At 35.1% G+C, this 18,561-nt stretch overlaps 1 protein-coding gene across 8 annotated transcripts in view; it reads right to left on the reverse strand.

The window, feature by feature from the left end:
• LOC309609781 (uncharacterized protein) overlaps nucleotides 1-18,561 on the reverse strand; it is a 121,055-nt gene that overhangs the window by 32,296 nt on the left and 70,198 nt on the right. For 4 of the 8 annotated variants that reach the window (XR_014233565.1, XR_014233566.1, XR_014233570.1 and 1 more), the window contains one exon: nucleotides 1-18,561. This exon is cut by the window's left edge; it is cut by the window's right edge and continues 12,822 nt beyond it. Coding sequence is in view for 1 of the 8 variants with exons in the window: in XM_082351744.1 (XP_082207870.1) it covers nucleotides 5,662-5,694 (33 nt within the window). In the remaining 7 variants the exon portion in view is untranslated. The other 4 variants (XR_014233567.1, XM_082351744.1, XR_014233568.1 and 1 more) reach the window with 2 other exon arrangements.

An 18,561-nucleotide genomic window follows, 5' to 3' on the forward strand; every position in this document is an offset into this window, starting at 1 on the left:
CTGCAAACAGTACATTCTGTTGAGACTGAAGGCTGCCTTCCCCTCCTTGATAAACTTTATGCCAACATCCATTTGAAAATTTTCAGAGCTTAGTATTTCATCTGAAAAATTTCAGGGCTTAGTATTTCAAATTTGAAATGTGTTCTCCAACGCTTCCTGAAAAAGGTCTGAGCTCTTCCTTGAGACATTTGTGTCACCTTAAGTCAGAAATCCTAAAAGATGTACATGGGTGCATAACTGGATATAATACTATGCCACTTATTAGATCTGAACCTTGGGAAGCTGAGGGGATTTGATCTACTTTACTCAATTTTATAAGGGAACCAGAGAAGATGGCTGCCCTGGAGGATCAAGCAGTTTCTCTTTTTTCTGGAGCTTCCTGAGTTTTACCCTGCCCTTCATTAATCATTCTGAAATTGACTCTTCCTCATGGCCCACTGAGTTAAATGGGATCAATCACAACATTTCAAAGTGTTGTAATGTCATATATATGTCAACACAGACCTAAGAGGTTACATATACTTTTACCATTTTGGGTAAATGCATTATAGATTGGTAACCCAATATGCTAGTAACCCCCTAGGGAAGTAAATATGGTATTTAACCATAGCTCTAAAAGTAAAACTATACCTGCATATCCGTTTGTTCCACTTAAAAGAAGTTTTACCTTCTATCTTTAGCTAAATGTTACTTATACAACTACACAAAAAATGTATGACATTTTTCATCCAAGAACCTATTTTGAATCCAAATTAAAACTGTACATGTATGCATTTATGAAGGCTTAGACTTAAAAAAAAGAAACTTAGGGGTGGGGGTGATGCTTGATTGAAGCCAACTTATGAGGTCTACCACCAGTAAAGAAGCTATAAATATTGTCTCCTGCTGCTTTTGTGGCAACATTAAAAAGTCTGTTGAACTGAATCTAATGTATCTTCCTGTGAGTTCTTCCACAAATTATGATACACATTGTCTGTAAGTATGTATATTCTATTTAAGAAAACAATGATCTAGATACATTTTGATTTTAATTTCTGAGCTTTTTCTGAGAGGTCACTGTATTTTTGCTAATCTTTGTACAAGAAGACAATGCTACCACCCATCAACCAATGTAAAACATATACTTGAGGGCATTCATTTGCTTTTCCAGTAGTAGGGATGGATTTGGTTTCTTACGTATTATTCTACTTTCTGTTTCCAAGCAACAGTATACATGGGAGAAATGGTTAGAATTTAGAGCACAACAAAGCTAACTGACCCACAAAATGATTGAACCCAGAACACTGTCCTGTTCAGTTTGCCAAGTCAGTTTTCTGTTACATGGTAGCCTTTTGCATGGCAAGCTGGAGTTGGTTACTCAACCTCATTTCTTTAAATCAAGGAACAACTAATAGTCACTTGTAAACAAGGTTGCTTCTTTCTACTTGCTTTGTTATTCACTATATGCCTGAACAATTTAGCAAATTTAATGAAGCAGTTTTTTTAAAAAGAACTTTCTTCTAACCTTTTTCATAATATCAAAAAGCTGGGAGGTTGGCTGATAGCTCCTGACTTTGCTTGTATAAAGGTATTACATTATTACACTCTCATGCAAGAACTTTGTAGCTTGCTTTGTAGCCCAGAATACCGAACCAGGGAAAGTTCCTAGACAGAGAGAAGTTTCCTAAATATGTGTCCCTATGTTTTTTTTAAAGAACACATTACTTCTATTTTTTTTTTATAAACTAGTTTCAAACTGAGGTCACAGATAGTGTTTCAAGAATCAAGGTCACGTGGCTTAGGGCTTTAATTTTTGAGGCTGACATATTCCACAGATTGATACTGATCTCTCTCTCTCTCTCTTCCTCTCCTTCTTCTCCTCCCCTTCTTCCTCCTATTCCAATCTTTTCCCCCAAGCCCCTCTCTTAAAACTGTTTTTGGTATCACATGTTTTCTTTTGGCTGTTCTTGCTGCGTTTGGAATGAAGCTAACTCCACGATGCCCTTGGGATTGCTTATGGGGATTCACACAGGCTTGGGCAGCCTCCCTGAACAGGACGATGCAAGCTCCCTCAAGCCCCTCTACTAGGGAGGGTCTCCTGGGCATCTACCCCGCAAACTCCATCAAAGCACAAAATGCAGATCCCCAGTCAAATACCTGACTCTTTTCTTGAAGTTACCTACCTTTGTTCCTCTCTTTCTGCTCCCTAGGGTAGAAGGTAAAAATTCATTTTCATAAATACTCTCATGGTCATTCTTTTCAGTTCTATATCCTTTCAAAGCTCCCTGCTTTGGATCTGGACCACTCCAAAAGAGCGGTGCCAGGGCATTTGATATGTATGGTTTACACTGTGACCATTTAACCATGCTATTCAGCGACTTATGTCAGCCATTGGTCTTATCAGTTTAGCTGACATTACTTTAAAGCTTTCAAATCTCGTTCAGCTTTAGTTATAGCTAATATAAAGAGAAGATTTGGACAGATATGAAGTTCAGTGCTACAGATAAATGGATTCATTTAAGAGCTGAGCAGAAGATGACTTTCCAATAAATACCCTGTCTGTCCTAAATTCTCAATGAATTGTGGTGTGACCATGTAGGCGTGCACACTCTAAAATAACAAGGGTTACCATTTTTAAAACAAATGCATATGGATAATTCAGGATCAATAATCAAACATATTCTATTTCTGATATCTCAGACCACTGTCAGGAAAAGATAGGGTTCATTTTGGAAAGAGACCTCACTTTTTTCCCCTCACACTCTGATGATGAAAAACACTTGATCTTGGCTTTCTTGCCTGGAAAAAAGAGCGCTTGTGCAGATTTGGATTTAAGTCCTGGCTCTGCCTCTAGTTGTTTGACCTTGAGCAAGTCACAACCTCCTTGTCTGTTTCTTCAATACTACGTGAGCGAAGTAGATTTTCATAACCCTTTCAGTGTAAAAAGTCTAGAGCTAATGCAAAACTGAAAGGATCCATCAATTCAGAAATAATTAAACCATTTTATTTTTCATCATGCATTTGTGAAGCAGTCACACAACATGAGTTGGACTGGTATTAAGTAGAAGACCCAGCCTGAGCAAGGTTGGCCAGCACTAAGGTTAAAGGTGCATTCATTCAGTCAACCTCCTAAGAACTCATCAACCAGTGCTGTTCCACAAAGGCTCCTTCCAGAAACTTGTCATAGGATGTTGTTCTCGAGAACCCATCAGTCTACCTGGGTTCTCCTAATAACAATGGCTAAGCAATCATCACCTTTTATAACTTATTTCTGCAGTCAAGAAAGAAAAGCTACTGCATCCAAGACATTGTTTGGGCCAGTGTGGGAGATGCATTTATGGTCTACATTTTTAAAGATCAAACTTTGAAAGATTCTTAGCAATAAAGCAGGCTATAGTACACATGAGAAAATATATTTTTCAATGGCAGGAAAAAAATTCTGTCTTTTACAGTAGCAAAAATTTTGGAATCAGAATCTTTGATTAAAATTCAAATCCCTACGAAGCTTTTCATGTTTCTTATCACTTAAAAAAATCAGCAAACATTTTTGTTCAAGAGGTACATCTCTAACTCCAATAGAACCTGCATATTTTCCCCAACAACTGTATCAAAGCAATAGTGTTAGCCAGTCTGGGAATAAATAATACTCATTTTACGTCTCATCATAGTCTTAAGCCAAATGATATTGCCAACAGCCCGATGAAGATTAGCTCAAATGGAGAAGAAATGACAGCCTGCAAAATTTCTTCTCAAGTTTCTTCCAATTGTCAGTGAGTCAAAACCACAGTTACTAATGCAACAGCTCAGAAAGAGAGGGGGAGTTGAAAAACTTCCAATAACTGTCAAAGAAAATTCTAGTCTTTCTTAAGGTTTTAAATTAAGTTTTACTCATGTCAACCCCATCAACAAAAAGGAATAAACTAAGACTGTGTTTATGTGACACCACAACAACTAGTCAATTAAGTGGGGAGTGAACTCAAATCTTTTGATTGACTCAATTTTATACTTTCAGTTTGCTATTTCAGTGTATTTAATTGGTCACAGTCTTAACATGGGCATATTCATTCAATAACATTCATGTGGCATTTGATTACTATTAACAACTTTCCTGGAGATCTAAGAATATATAATACAAAGGCTCTGAGTCCACTTAAGTGCATATTAATTTCTGAAAAGCATTTTTGCTTTGAGCTGTCACTGAGAAATCATGCAAATGAAACCAATGTAAAGATGGTGGTAAATATGGTATCCAAACAAATTAGGTCCAGATTAATTTAAACATTGCTAGGGTAGAAAGAACAAATCTTACTCCTTTGTTATTCAAAAATGAATATACACACATACACATGAAAAATGGTGAGTATATCAATCATATCCTGTTGTAATTATAAAATTGTACTTTGAAGAATAAACCATAATGTTTTTTACATTGGCACTTATAGTGATCAGAAGCAATATCTTCTTATTTACCAAGTAAATTATTAGATAGGAATCATATTTCACCTATAACATTGCCTTGATGTACAATTTATATATGTGGCAGACTCTAAATATTAGCTGTATTTGGTCAAAAATAATATAATAATAAGTATTTATTTATTTCAAAGAAATTTTGTCTGGTCTAATGAAAAGAAATTTGAACATGGAGTCAAAATATTTGCGGTTCCTACCAGGCTTATTGCCTCCTAGCTGCTTGACCTTGGGAAGGTCATTAATCTGCCTGAACTTTGGCTTCTTAATATGGAAATGAAAAAAAAAATCTGCTTCACAAGTTTGGATAAAAATTAAATAGTCAGTGGACATAAAAAATGTATTATAGAATGATAAAGCACTATAAACTGTCATTATTATTTATAGTATGAAAGTGTAAATACTCAGTAAAAATAATTAGTAAAATGCCTACTATGTGCTACACAATATGTAAATCATTAGTCTCTACAGCTATCTTGCATAATGAGAGGTTTTAATGCACATTTTTAAGAAGTTGATAGATTAAGCAGGCAGAAACAATCAAACCTTAAAAATATAGAAGAGAAGATGGGAACAACACAAATAACAAGTTTTATCTAGTGAATGTGCGTGTGTCTGTGTGTCTAACAGTATTCAACATGGGCAGAATGCATATTTTCATCCAGAACACACCATGCATTTACAAAAGGTGACCGCACACTGGGCCATAAGACATGTCTTAACAAATGTCAAAAAAAGTTTATTACAGTCATAGTATCTAACCAAGATGTGATTTAATTAGAAATCAGGGGGAAAAAGTAAGTGTGTTAGTTTTCCATTGGTGTGTAACAAATTACCACAGACTTAGCTGCTCAAAACAGCACTTATGTATTATCTCGTAGTTCTGTATGGCAGAAGTCTGAGGGGGCTTGAATGGTTTTTGCTCAGGATCTCCCAAAACTGTCGTCATCTACGTGTGGGCTGGGCTGAACTCTGATCTGGAGGCTCTGGGGAAGAACTTGCTTCTGTATTAGTCAGGATCCTCCAGAGAAACAGAACCAATTGTATGGAAATACACAGATATATACAAGAGGAGATTTACTACAGAATTTAACTCACGTGGCTACAGAGGCCGAGAAGTCCACAATCGTCCATCTGTAGGCTGGAGATCCAGCAAAACTGGTGGTGTAATTACTCCAAGTCCACAAGTCCAAAGAGGAGGAGCACCGGTGTCTACCGTTCAATAAGATTGTGTAGATAGAAAATCTAAACAATAAAGTATTAGAATTAATAGGATAGTTACCGAGTTTGGGGAATGAAAAATAAATGTAGAAAATTATTGTATTTCTACATATCAGCAACAATGGAAGAATGAGATACTGAAATTTTAAAAATGTATCACTTAGTCACAAAAACATAAAATAGCTACAAATTTCATATACACAAAATCTTCTGAAGAAAATTTTTAAACTTTGAAAGACTTTCAAAAAGGTCTAAACAGATAGATATCCCACGTTGATTGGTTGGGAGACTCAATAAGATAAATATTTCCATTATTTCCAAATCGATGTTTTATGCAATTTTAATCAAAATCTCATCAGACACTCTTTGGTAAAAGTGATAATATGATTCTAAAATTTATATGAAAGCAATGTCTAATACCTAAGATGACACTGAAAGAGAATAAGATGTGACTACTTACTCTTCAGGTACTTAGAATACTTATAAAGCTATAATAATTAAAGCAGTGCAGTATAGAGCATAGAGAGACAAATAAACCAGTGTAACAGAACAGAGTCTGTTATTTCTAAATGGACATGATATATGACAGAGGTGCAGACCAGTAAAGATGACCAGTAAATATATGGTACTGGAGCAACTGGTTATCCATATGGGGGAATAAAGTAATGGGATTCCAACCTCGTACTGTAGACAAAAAAAAATTCCACTTTGATTAATGATCTAAATGGGACAAATATAAACCTTAATATAGAAGAATATCCTTGATTTTGAAATATGCAGGATTTCTTTGAAGAAAATACAAAGTACAAAACAGAATGTTATTTAAAATACTGGCACATATATGAACCATGTAACAATTCATATCTTATCCTACTATCATCATATTTTGGTCAACTTTGGGAACAGGCATGGTGCCAGAAGCAACTTCCTAACTTCAGCCTCTTCTCCTTGACCATGCCAGCAGCACATCAGGACCAAGCTACAATAAAATACAGATGCTGAAGAGAGTTTTAGAAGAGACTGCAGAACATAAGAATGTGGACATAATTGGAAAGAGAAAAGGAGAAAACCAGAGGAAAGTTCAAGGGGAGAAGCTGCCCCTCTGTTCAAGCCCCTTTTAGCCCTTTAGGAGCTCATCAGGTCCCAAGGGTGGTTCACCATTGGAGGGGGTCTATGTGTACATTATGGCCAATTTGAATCTAGACTAGAAGACTTAAGAAAAACTCACTGCCTTTTCATTATTTGAAAAGGAAGTCATACGAACATTGATTTTACTTCTTAATTTATGTGTTAGTCATGTGAATAAAAATCAATGCCTGCAATACTGTGTGTAAAAGTAGTGCATGAACTTTGCCAGAAATTGTACTTGTAATCTTCTATTCAACCTGGAACAACACAGGTTGATAGTTTGCATTGATAATCACAACATCCAACACACTCCACTGAGCAAAATTTATTAATTTCTCTATGCTGAATGAGACAGATAGAAACCAATTCAAATTTGGGGTTTTCTTTTTTATTAAAAAATTTTTTTTCCACTTTAGAGAGTCAACCTTTTTAAAGACACACTATAGAAATGTGCTCTCAGGGGTGATCATTAGGAGTATAAAAGTAGCTAAATAACATATAAAATGATAGAAAGTAATTTGAAATGATCTCAAATATTTGAAATAAGGTTAACTGGAAAATATATAAAAGTTAAATAACTGTTATTCAGGGAAAACAAACTGCAATGGCTCCTAATTGCTACTAACATTTATTGAACAGTTTGTTTATTAGAGGTTTCACACAGATTTTGATTTTCAAGGGTAACATCTGGAGAAATGTCATTTTGCCCAGCCTAAACCCTGTTAAGTCAAAATACCACTTCTCTCTGAAGGCAGCTCTCAAAATCACAGTCATAATTACCAGTAGGAAATCATTATTCTCTTGGGACTGGACTTTGTATATCTAACCACTTCAGGTACAGCAAATATCTCACCACTGCATGGATTTATAAACTAAGAACGACATGTGCAAGACAGAAAAACAGAAAGACAGAGAATTCTGACAGGTTAACTGTCCAGTCACATTTTATTTCCTTTTCTCTTATCAATGCCAAAAATCATACAACAGATACATACTCAGTACAAGTAAAATTTATCCATGGACACCATTCTCATAGAAACAACTATCAAATGACCTCATGTTATAGGATAACATATCACCAGTAATGAAGGAAGCATGGATTGTCAGCAATTGCTTACGCCTACTGAAATATCCAAGGGTAGTATTGGATTATTGTAATATTTTGAGAATATTCTTTTTAATTAAAAGTGAAATATTGGCTCTCCTCTTAAAATATGTATCACAGCATATTTGGAAACAACGTTATAGGAAAGTGATTCCAGATGTTCTCTGAGAAGTCATGAAAGCCCATTTGAGAAATACTGATATACAGTGATGTATGTGTGTGTGTGAGCTAAATCTATGTGTATACATACATTCATGTATATCATATACAGACAGACACACACACACACTCATACACGATGACAAGAAAATAAACCAGAGTAAATGTGGAAATTTGGGGAAAGAAATTGATAACTCTCCATAAACAATTTGCTAAAGTAAATCACTGAACTTAATGGCTGACATGAAACACACAAGGGAGCAATTAGGTAGAGTGATGCAAAGGCAAATAAATAAGACCAAACTTCATGTAAATATAATGCATTTCAGTGTTGCTGATAACTTTCAAGAAAAGTTAGCTTGACTAGTTAAATCTCAGGAAGGAGAAGTATTATGACCATCTTCAGAATCCAGATGGAGCTACAAGCTCCATTTTTCTGTTCAAAAACCAAGAGTAAATGTGGTGAATATGAAACAGAGTAGATTTAAGTAGATCCTTAGAACAAATATTAAGGTTTAATGTTTTTCTAAAAGAATGTTAATAGAAGAAATAAAATATAACACTTTTTTTCAACAAAGTAGTAAAAGACAGTGAATTAAAATTTTAAGTTAAATATTTAATTATCCTCTTGAACATTCATTTTCCAAATCCTGAGAAACAATGCTTATTGATTTTTTTCTGACTATGAAAGCAACAACTATCTCTTTGCAGAAAATTTAGATAAATAAAAAGAAATAAAATCTCAATTCAACCCTCTGTAGGTGGAAATACCAAGACAATAAATAAATTGTATATAAATTGGAATAAAAATAAGTTTGTAAATATATAGATTGAAAAGAAACGAAGTCATTTACCTAGAACTTTGTGAACTAGAGTTCAGTAAGGTGACCACATAGAAAATGAGCAAAGAAAAATTAGTAGCTTTCCATCACACACAAACACACACAAAGATTAGATATTTTTAGATTTCATTTTAAAAAAGCAATAAAAACTTTATTGAATTATAAGTAAAAAATTGTGCAACAAGTTATGATAATCTATAAAATGTTACTGAAGGATCTAAAGAAAAACTTAAGTAGAAAGTAAACTATATTTATGGATAGGAATGCTCAATATTGTAAATATTTTAATAACCCAAATTAGTCTACAAATTAAATAAAATAGCAACCAAAATCCTCACAAGAATTTCTTGGAACTTGATAAAGTGATTTTAAAATTCATATGGAGGAGCAAATGCTTAAGAATAACCAGGACAATCTTAAAAAGGAAAAAAGAAATTGTGTGATGCATTCAACTAGATATCAGAACAAAGTATAGAGCTAAAATTAAAATAGTGACAAAGCAGCATGCATGATAGAGCACAAAATGGATTAATCCTATATACTGGAGTGAAGTTCTGAACTTTTCATTCTGGAAATTCGGAAAATCCGGAATTTTACTGAGGTACATGTGGTAATTTAATGTACAATAAAGGCCAGCATTACAAACCAGTGGGAAATGATAATGAACTCAATGTTTTGGGTAAATGAAAAGGTATAGAAGTAGAGTCCTATCTCAAATCATTAAATAAAATAAATTTCAGCTCATCTAGAAACCTAAATGAAAATACTAAGTATTAGTAATGAATATGGTGGAGTGTTTATGGTCTGGGAGGAAAGAAGGCCTTAATTAGCAAAACACAAAAAACAAATGCCATACAGGAAAAGATAGACAAGTTTGTCTAAATCGAAACTAAAAGTAAAGTGAAAGAGTAATCATTACCTTGGGAGCTCATATTTGCAATATGTATAACAGATAATCAATTAATATCCAGGAAAATGTGAGTATATTACATAATTTATATGTATATACCCTTCAAAATCAATAAGCTAGAGACAAACAACCCAGCAGAAAAATGGGCAAGGGACATAAACAGGTAACAAGAGGAGACTTAACTGAGCAATAAACATAAAAATATGTTCTGTTTTGCTGACAGTCAGAAAAATAGAAATTAAAATAAAATGATTTATCAGTTTTTGATCTCACAGGGAGGCAAAATGTAAAATTTTAATAATATCCACTGTCAACAAGGGTGTAAGGCAACATGTGTTCTTTGCAGAGCAGATGGGAGTGTGAATCAGCGCAGCCATTTGGGTGGACAACTTGGGAGGCTCTGTTAAAAGTGAAAATGTGCAAACCTTAGCTTTGTTTACAGAACAAAAAATTGGAAACAAGTTGAATGGCCATTACTAAGCAGAGGGGAACTATGGAATGAAGTAGATTTTTATATACTAGCATGACAAATGTCTTAAGTCATGCTTAAGTAAATGAAGAGAACAAAAGATCAAAATAAACAAAAAAAGAAGATTGCAAATTACTACATTACAGTATGATATTTTGGAAAAAATACAATGAAAATCAAAACTGTGTAATTTTACAAATGTAAATACAAGAAAAAGTTCTAGATATACGCCCATGAACTTCATAACAATGTTACTCCTATGAAGGAGGAAGGGACCAGGACAGAAAAGGGCCAAATATGGAGAGAGACTATATCCTGGGATGTCTGGGACAGTTCATATATATTCTTATTTTAATCACTGGTTGACTTACCTCTACTCAAATTGCTTTCCATTCACACCACCAGTCTATATTTTTGGAGCAATAATAACAATAAATACCATTCATAAAACTGTGCCAGGCATTATTCTAAAAATGCCAGATTAATTTATGTATGTTCCATATAGAGATTGTGCTTTTCAAGATAGCTACAATAAGATTTCTCATTCCACATCCCCTTCATACAATGTGACACTTACATCCATCCCACTGAGAGGTGGGATCTATGTTCCCTTCCTGTGAATCTGAGTGGGTCTATGACTACAGTGGAAGTGACACAATGTAGCTTCCAAGATTCTTGGGATATGTGCTCTTGAAATCCAGCTACCATGCTGTAAGGAAGCCCAGGTTACATGAAGAGGCCACATCTAGCAGTTCCAGGTAAAACCCCAGCTGATTTGAATCAAGTATCTATTGCTTCATGATAAATCACCCCCAAATTTAGTGGCTTACAACCATAATCATTTTATTATTATCTCTCATGATTTGAGGGGTTGACTTGGCTCAGCTGGTAGTTCTTACCCACGATCTCTCACGCATTTGCAGTCAGAAAATGCCTGGGCTAAAATCATCTCAAAGGCTTCCTCACTTACAGTAGCTATTGGCTGAGACCTCATCTACGGCTGTCTGGTGGAGCACCTAAATGTTTAGGTTTCCTCATGGTGTCAGGGTTCTAAGAGTGAGCATCCCAAAAGAAAGCCAGACAGAGGCTGTATAGCTGTTTATGTCCCAGGCTTGAAAGTCACATAACTTTACTTCTGTCATACTTTATTGGTTGAGTCAGTCACAGAGTTCTTCCCAGTGTCAGGGGGAAGAGATACAGATTCCAACTCTTGGAGAGGAAGTAGCAAAAAATCACACTATAAGAACAGGTGAGATGGGAGATGTTATTCCAGCCATCTTGGGAAAATAGTGGGCTGGCCAAAATTTTCGTTTGTGTTTTTCCATAAGATCTTACAGAAAAACCTAAACGAACTTTTTGGCCAAGCCAATACAATTTGCCACAGTTCACAACAATGCTATTATCATGTCCATTTACAAATGAGAAAACGGAGGCACAAAAAAGTAAGTTAACTTGCTCACACACACATACATAGTATGCACGAGAGCTAAGATTTAAATCAGGCAGTCTGGTTCCAGGCAGTCTAAATTTTTGACCTCTAATCTATGCCATGCTATCTCTCTCTAATAAAGCACATTCTTGTGTGAGTGTGTATGAGAGAATTTAATTTTATCACACTTAATAAATCCTAAGATGACATAAAACATTTATAACTGGTCCTGGTACATATAGGCTTTCAATAAATATTAGTTATTTCCTAGCTGGAAGATGAGGATTCTTGCTATAATATGTATGGATGGAGAGTGAGGGGAAGAGGCATGAAGAAGAAGAAGGGACGTTCCAGGTAAAGAAGAGTAGTATTAAATTGGTTTCAAGAATAGATGAGTTTTCAGCCATAAGAAAGAATGACATAATGCCATTAACAGCAACATGGATAGACCCAGAGATTATCATATGAAGTGAAGTAAACCAGAAAGACAAAGACAAATATCATATGTTATCACTTATACGTGGAATCTAAAAAAATGATACAAGTGAACTTATTTACAAAACATAAATAGACTCACAGACATAGAAAACAAACTTATGGTTACCAAAGGGGGAAGAGGGGAGGGATAAATTAGGAGGTTGGGATTAACATATACACACTACTATATATAAAATAGATAATCAACAAGGACCTACTGTATAGCACAAGAATCTACTCAATACTCTGTAATAACCTATTATATAATGGATTCCACTGGAATCTTGCTGCCAGCCCTCTGCTCAGCCCTTCCTAAAAATAGGGGACCTTTTCTTACACACCCTCAGAGAGAGGAGGAACTGTCATACTGGTGCTGAGGGACCCAGGGGCTGCTGGAGTCCTTATTCCTTTCCAGAACCATCCATCCCTAGAAAAGCACAGAACCTGAGCACTGGGCCAAGTCCCTGGTCTTTTCTTACAGTTCACAGAGGCTTTTTAACCAATCTAATCCCAGGAAAGAGATGCAGCAAAGCTAGAATGTGAATATAACTTTAGTGGACCAATAATAAAATGCAAGAAGCCCAATGGTGAGAAAAGTGAATTCTCTCAACATTGCTTCCTATTTTCTTCCTCATGTCCCTCCAGGGAAAACTACTTTGTTGCTTAATTTCTGCCTTTTTCCCCTCATACATGCACTTTTGGGCCTTTTTTAATAGGTGGGAAAAAAATACCACCCCACAAACCTGTATTTAAAAAGGAACAGAAATGACCGTGTGAAATTTGCCTCTGTCCAAACATTTCATCCGTGTCTGTGTGAAGCTGTCTGTTCATCTTTCTATATGGGGTGGTTGTCTTTTCTTGGTCTGTTTTGGTCCCCTCCTTCATGGACTTGTGCTTGGGATCAAATCTTTCTGGCCCATTATGATTTTGAACGTTTGACTTGGACCACAAGTGAATCTTTCTCTTGATGACGCAAATAAAAGTATAATTTTTAAAAAACCTATAATGGAAAAGAATCTGAATGTATGTATGTTTACTGAATTACTTTGCTGTACACCTGAAACTAACACATTATAAATCAACTATACTTCAATTAAAAAAAAAAAAAAAGAACAGATGAGTTTTGATTCCTTCATGGAAGTTTTCAGTAGGCTGAAACTCTCCCTAGTACAGCCAGGAGCAACTTTGGGTGTATTGGTCGGGGAAAAGGAGATGGACATCTCTTAAGCACTTATGTTGTGTCAGGCACTGAGACAGCTGCTGAACATTCATCATCTATTTCAAGAGAAGAAATGGAAGGTTTCTAACTGGAAGAGATTTTGGTAGTGTATGCACAATTTAAATTCAAGACAAAGAAAATCAGGGGATTTTATATTTCATCAACACCAATAAAACTTTTCTTGATCCTACCAGCAAGAATTAATATCTTCTGTAGACTTTATGGCACTTTATTTGTACCACTATAATTGCAGTGTTTTTAATATTGGCATTTATCTATAGCTTGATCACTCTCAGAGACCCCCAAATAAGCTTTGTTCATCTTCCTGTTGCCTATAGGAAGGCAACATCTTGAATATAGTTGGGGCAGGCATAAATGAAATTAAAAATTGAGTAAAATGCTTGGTTTCGAGCATGAACTTGCATGTTCAAATAATATATTATTTCTGGTACAGAAGAGCAAGTTACCATAATTCAAAAAGCGCCATGTACCACAATGTTCACTGCAGCACTATTTACAATAGCCAGGACATGGAAGCAACCTAAGTGTTCATCGACAGATGAATGGATAAAGAAGATGTGGCACATATATACAATGGAATATTACTCAGCCATAAAAAGAAATGAAATTGAGTTATTTGTAGTGAGGTGGATGGACTTAGAGTCTGTCATACAGAGTGAAATAAGTCAGAAAAAGAAAAACAAATACTGTATGCTAACACATATATATGGAATCTAAAAAAAAAATAATAAAAAAGGTTCTGAAGAACCTAGGAGCAGGACAGGAATAAAGATGCAGATGTAGAGAATGGACTTGAGGACACCGGGAGGGGGAAGGGTAAGCTGGGACGAAGTGAGAGAGTGGCACTGACATATATACACTACCAAATGCAAAATAGATACCTAGTGGGAAGCAGCTGCATAGCACAGGTGCTACGACCTAGAGGGCTGGGATAGGGAAGGTGGGCGGGAGACACAAGAGGGAGGGGGTATGGGGATATATGTATACGTATAGCTGATTCACTTTGTTACTCAGCAGAAACTAACACAACATTGTAAAGCAATTATACTCCAATAAAGATGTTAAAGAAAAAGTTATGTCTAATTGATTACATTGTTTTTCAAAAAAAAAAAAAGAGCAAGTTACTAACTTACGTAATTGTATTCTGCCAATAACAAGCTTACTTAAGAAAACTTGACTTGCAATTCATAGTACTGGCTGGAAATTTATGGCACATTCTGCACTACCAGATGTGTAAAAGTGCCATCAGGTGGTAATTTATTCATACTACAGACACAATTCCTGACATCCTGAAGTCTTGATGATTCAGTGCTAGGTATCTTAGGTTTTCTTACCTTCTCCCTCCCTCCCTCCCTCGCTCCCTCCCTCCCTCCCTCCCTCCTTATTATAAACTGCTACTGACAACAAGTATAAATTCTAGAAAAAAAGAAAAACAGATTGAGGTGTTGCAACAAAAGTTGACTCACAAAAAATCGTTCCATGGGATTTGTATAGATACTCAACATAGACTGAGACTCGCCTCCACACTGTGAGACCCAGTAATAGTACCATTACTAATGTAATGGTACCTCTTTCTTTGGCCTGAATTCAAACACAGTATGAAATCTAGAGATGATTTCCTCATCTCTGTTACCAATGAAATAGTATGTGGGCTATTTAAAATACATAATAGGGGCTTCCCTGGTGGCACAGTGGTTAAGAATCCGCCTGCCAACGCAGGGAACACAGGTTCAATCCTTGGTCCGGGAAGATCCCACATGCCGCGGAGCAACTGAGCCCGTGCGCCACAACTACTGAGCCTGTGCTCTAGAGCCTGCGAGCCACAACTACTGAGCCCGCGTCCCACAACTACTGAAGCCCGTGCGCCTAGAGCCCATGCTCCGCAACAAGAGAAGCCACCACAATGAGAAGCCTGTGCACCGCAACAAAGAGCAGCCCCTGCTCGTCACAACTAGAGAAAGCCCGCACGCAGCAACGAAGACCCAATGCAGCCAAAAATACACAAACAAATAAATAAATAAATAAATTTATTTTAAAAAATAAAATAAAATACATAATAGTCTTCATCTTGGTAAACTATAATTAAGTAACAAATGTGCAGAATCATCTTATTCTCCAGTTAATTTTATGTGTGTATTGCTTATCTAGAATAACCAAAACTAATGTTAACAAGCATTTCTTTAACAACTAAGAGAAATGGGAGACAGTGAAAATAGCACTGTGTTGGAGATCCAGAAACTTGCCAATTCTGGTGCTACTCTACCGGCGACTCCCTATATAGCCTCAATATGTTGCTTAGTTATGTTATTTTCCATCTCCATAGAGGAAACATTTGTTTTCACAGTTTTTAAAAACTATTTTTAATCTGCTCTATTGAGATAAAATCAAAATTCACCAATTTTAGCTGCATGAACCTGTGTTTTGACAAATGTATATAGTCTTTTAACAACCATCACAGTCAAGATATATATAACATTTCCATCACCCCCGAAAAGTTCTCTTGTGCCTCTTTGCAGTAAAACTGCTCTCAGCTTCTAGCAGCCTACTTTCCATCATTATAGTTTTGCTTTTCTAGAATTTTGTATAAATTAAATCAATCAGTATGTTGTCTAATATGTCTGGTTCCTTTCAACAGCATAATTATGTTGAGATTCATTAAGATTCATTTTTAAAAGACTATCACAGCCCACACTAAATTCAGGCACCTTTGTAGGAGATCAACTGATCATATATTTTAGAGTCTGTTTCTGGACTCTCTTCTGTTCCATGGACATATATGCCTATCTTTAAGCCCATACTATGCTATTCTGATAACTATCACCCAAGTGAGTCTCGATATCAGGTGTAAGTCCTCCAATTTTGCTCATCTTTTGGATTTTTTTCACTCTTATAAGTACTTTGAATTCCCATATACATTTTAGAGTTAGCTTTTCAATTTGGCAAACAAGCCTGCTGAGATTTTCTATGGGACTATAGTCTATGGGACTATATTGAATATACAGGGGAGAACTGAGATCCTAAAATATTGAGTCCTCTGATCCATGAATATTGTGTATCTCCATGTGTTGAGCTGTTCAGTTTCTCTCAGCAATATTTTGTAGTTTTCAGTGTACAAGCATTGCACATTTTTGGTTAAATTTTCCCCAAATTACTTCTCTCTCTCTCTCTCTTTTTTTTTTTTTTTGCTATAGTAAATGGTATTTTCGAAAATTCAATTTTGTAGTCTGTAGAGCTTTTATTTAATTTTTATGTATTAAACTTGTGTCTGTGACCTTGCTGACCTCCCGTATTAGTTCCATCAGCTACTTTTTTAGATTCCTAAGGATTTTTTGTTAACATAGCTAATTATGTAGTCCGTAAAAAAGAGTCAGTTTTATATTTTCCCATACAATTTGTAAGCTATTCAGTTATGAGTGTGAGACAGAGATCAGGAAACTTTTCCCCCCATAGGTAAATCCAATTGACTCAGTATTATTTTTGAAAAGGTATTTTTTTTCCCTGTGCAGTGCATTGCCACTTTTGTCATCATCAGGTGACTGTGTGTGTGTGTGTATGTATATACGTATGTATATACATATATATCTCTCACAGGATTTTGTGCTACAATTTTTTCTTAGAATTTTTTTTTCATTTATGTTCTTGAGAAATATTTGTTCATAATTTTGTTTTTTGTAATGTTCTTATCAAGTTGTTATATTTAGGCTATGCTGCTCTCAAAAGAGTTCAGCTACATTAAGTCCTTACTTGGTTTCCTTTCTTAGTTTTTTTTCTTGGATATGTTAACTGCTTTGAAATGTATTAGTTTCAGTCTTTTGGGAAATGTTTCCTCTGTAAATCTCTTTTTCTTGTTTCTTTTGTTGCTCTCTAGGTGTTCTGTACAACCATAATCCTAGGGCTTTCTTCTAATCTCCGTCTTGGAATTCCCTTTGTTATTTTTTCTGGGCTAGATTCCCTGGGTCCTTGAGATTGGGAATGACATATACAAACTACTATATATAAAATAGATAACTAATAAGGACCTATTGTATAGCACAGGGAACTCTACTCAGTACTCTATAATGGCCTATATGGGAGAAGAATCTACCGAAGAGTGGATATGTATATATGTATATGTATAACAGACTCACTTTGCTGTACAGCAGAAACTAACACAACATTTTAAATCAACTATACTCCAATAAAAAAATTTTTTTAAAGAAATAATAAAATTAATTTTAAGGAAAAGTGGAAAGAAAACCTTGCATTTTTTGAAGGACATCAAAAAGAAAATGAAAAGAAAAGCTACAGAATGGGAGATAACATTTTCAATATATATAACTGATACAGGACTTATAATCTGAATAGAGAACTTCTGCAAATAAGAAAAATAAAATTAAATAGGATAATGGAAGAAAAATTGTGAGCACTCATGAAAAAAAATAGAAAATCCAAATGACCAATAAACACATGATAGAATGTTAAATCTCCTTAACTTTCTAGAAAACATTAAGTTGAAACTAAAATGAGATACCAATTTCTGCGCATATACCCTACGCTGGAAAAAATTAAAAACTCTGAATATACCAAGTATTTTTAAAAATATGGAACAACAGGACTTCTCATTCACTGTTGGTGGGTGTGTAAATCGGTGCAAATATTTTGAAATATTGGCAATATCTTCCATTAAATTTAAACATACACATGCCTCACAACTCAGAAATTCTAATCCTGGTATATACCCTAGGGAAATATGATTATATATGTCCCAGAAGATAGGCACAAGAATATGTATGTCAGCATTGACTGGTAACAGCAACAAACTGGAAACACAAATATCCATTAACAGTAGAATGGATAAATAAACTTGTGGTAAAATTTCAATCAAATTAATAATATAAATCAAAAAAATAAACTAGAGCAACACACAATAATGGAGATGGAATTAGCCAATATAATGTTAAATGAAAGTAGAAATTCTCTAAACAATGGGCAATGGATATATAGAGGTGGGACTTCAGGGGTGCTGTTAGTGTTTATATCCCAACTTGTTTGATTATTCTATGAATGTCCACTTAATAATTACTCACTATACTATACATTTAAAAGTATTTGTCTTTATGTATGCAATATTTTACATTTTTATGTTTATAAAC

Source organism: Balaenoptera borealis, assembly GCF_965194805.1.
Source record: "Balaenoptera borealis genome assembly, chromosome: 13".
Classification (NCBI taxonomy): domain Eukaryota; kingdom Metazoa; phylum Chordata; class Mammalia; order Artiodactyla; family Balaenopteridae; genus Balaenoptera; species Balaenoptera borealis.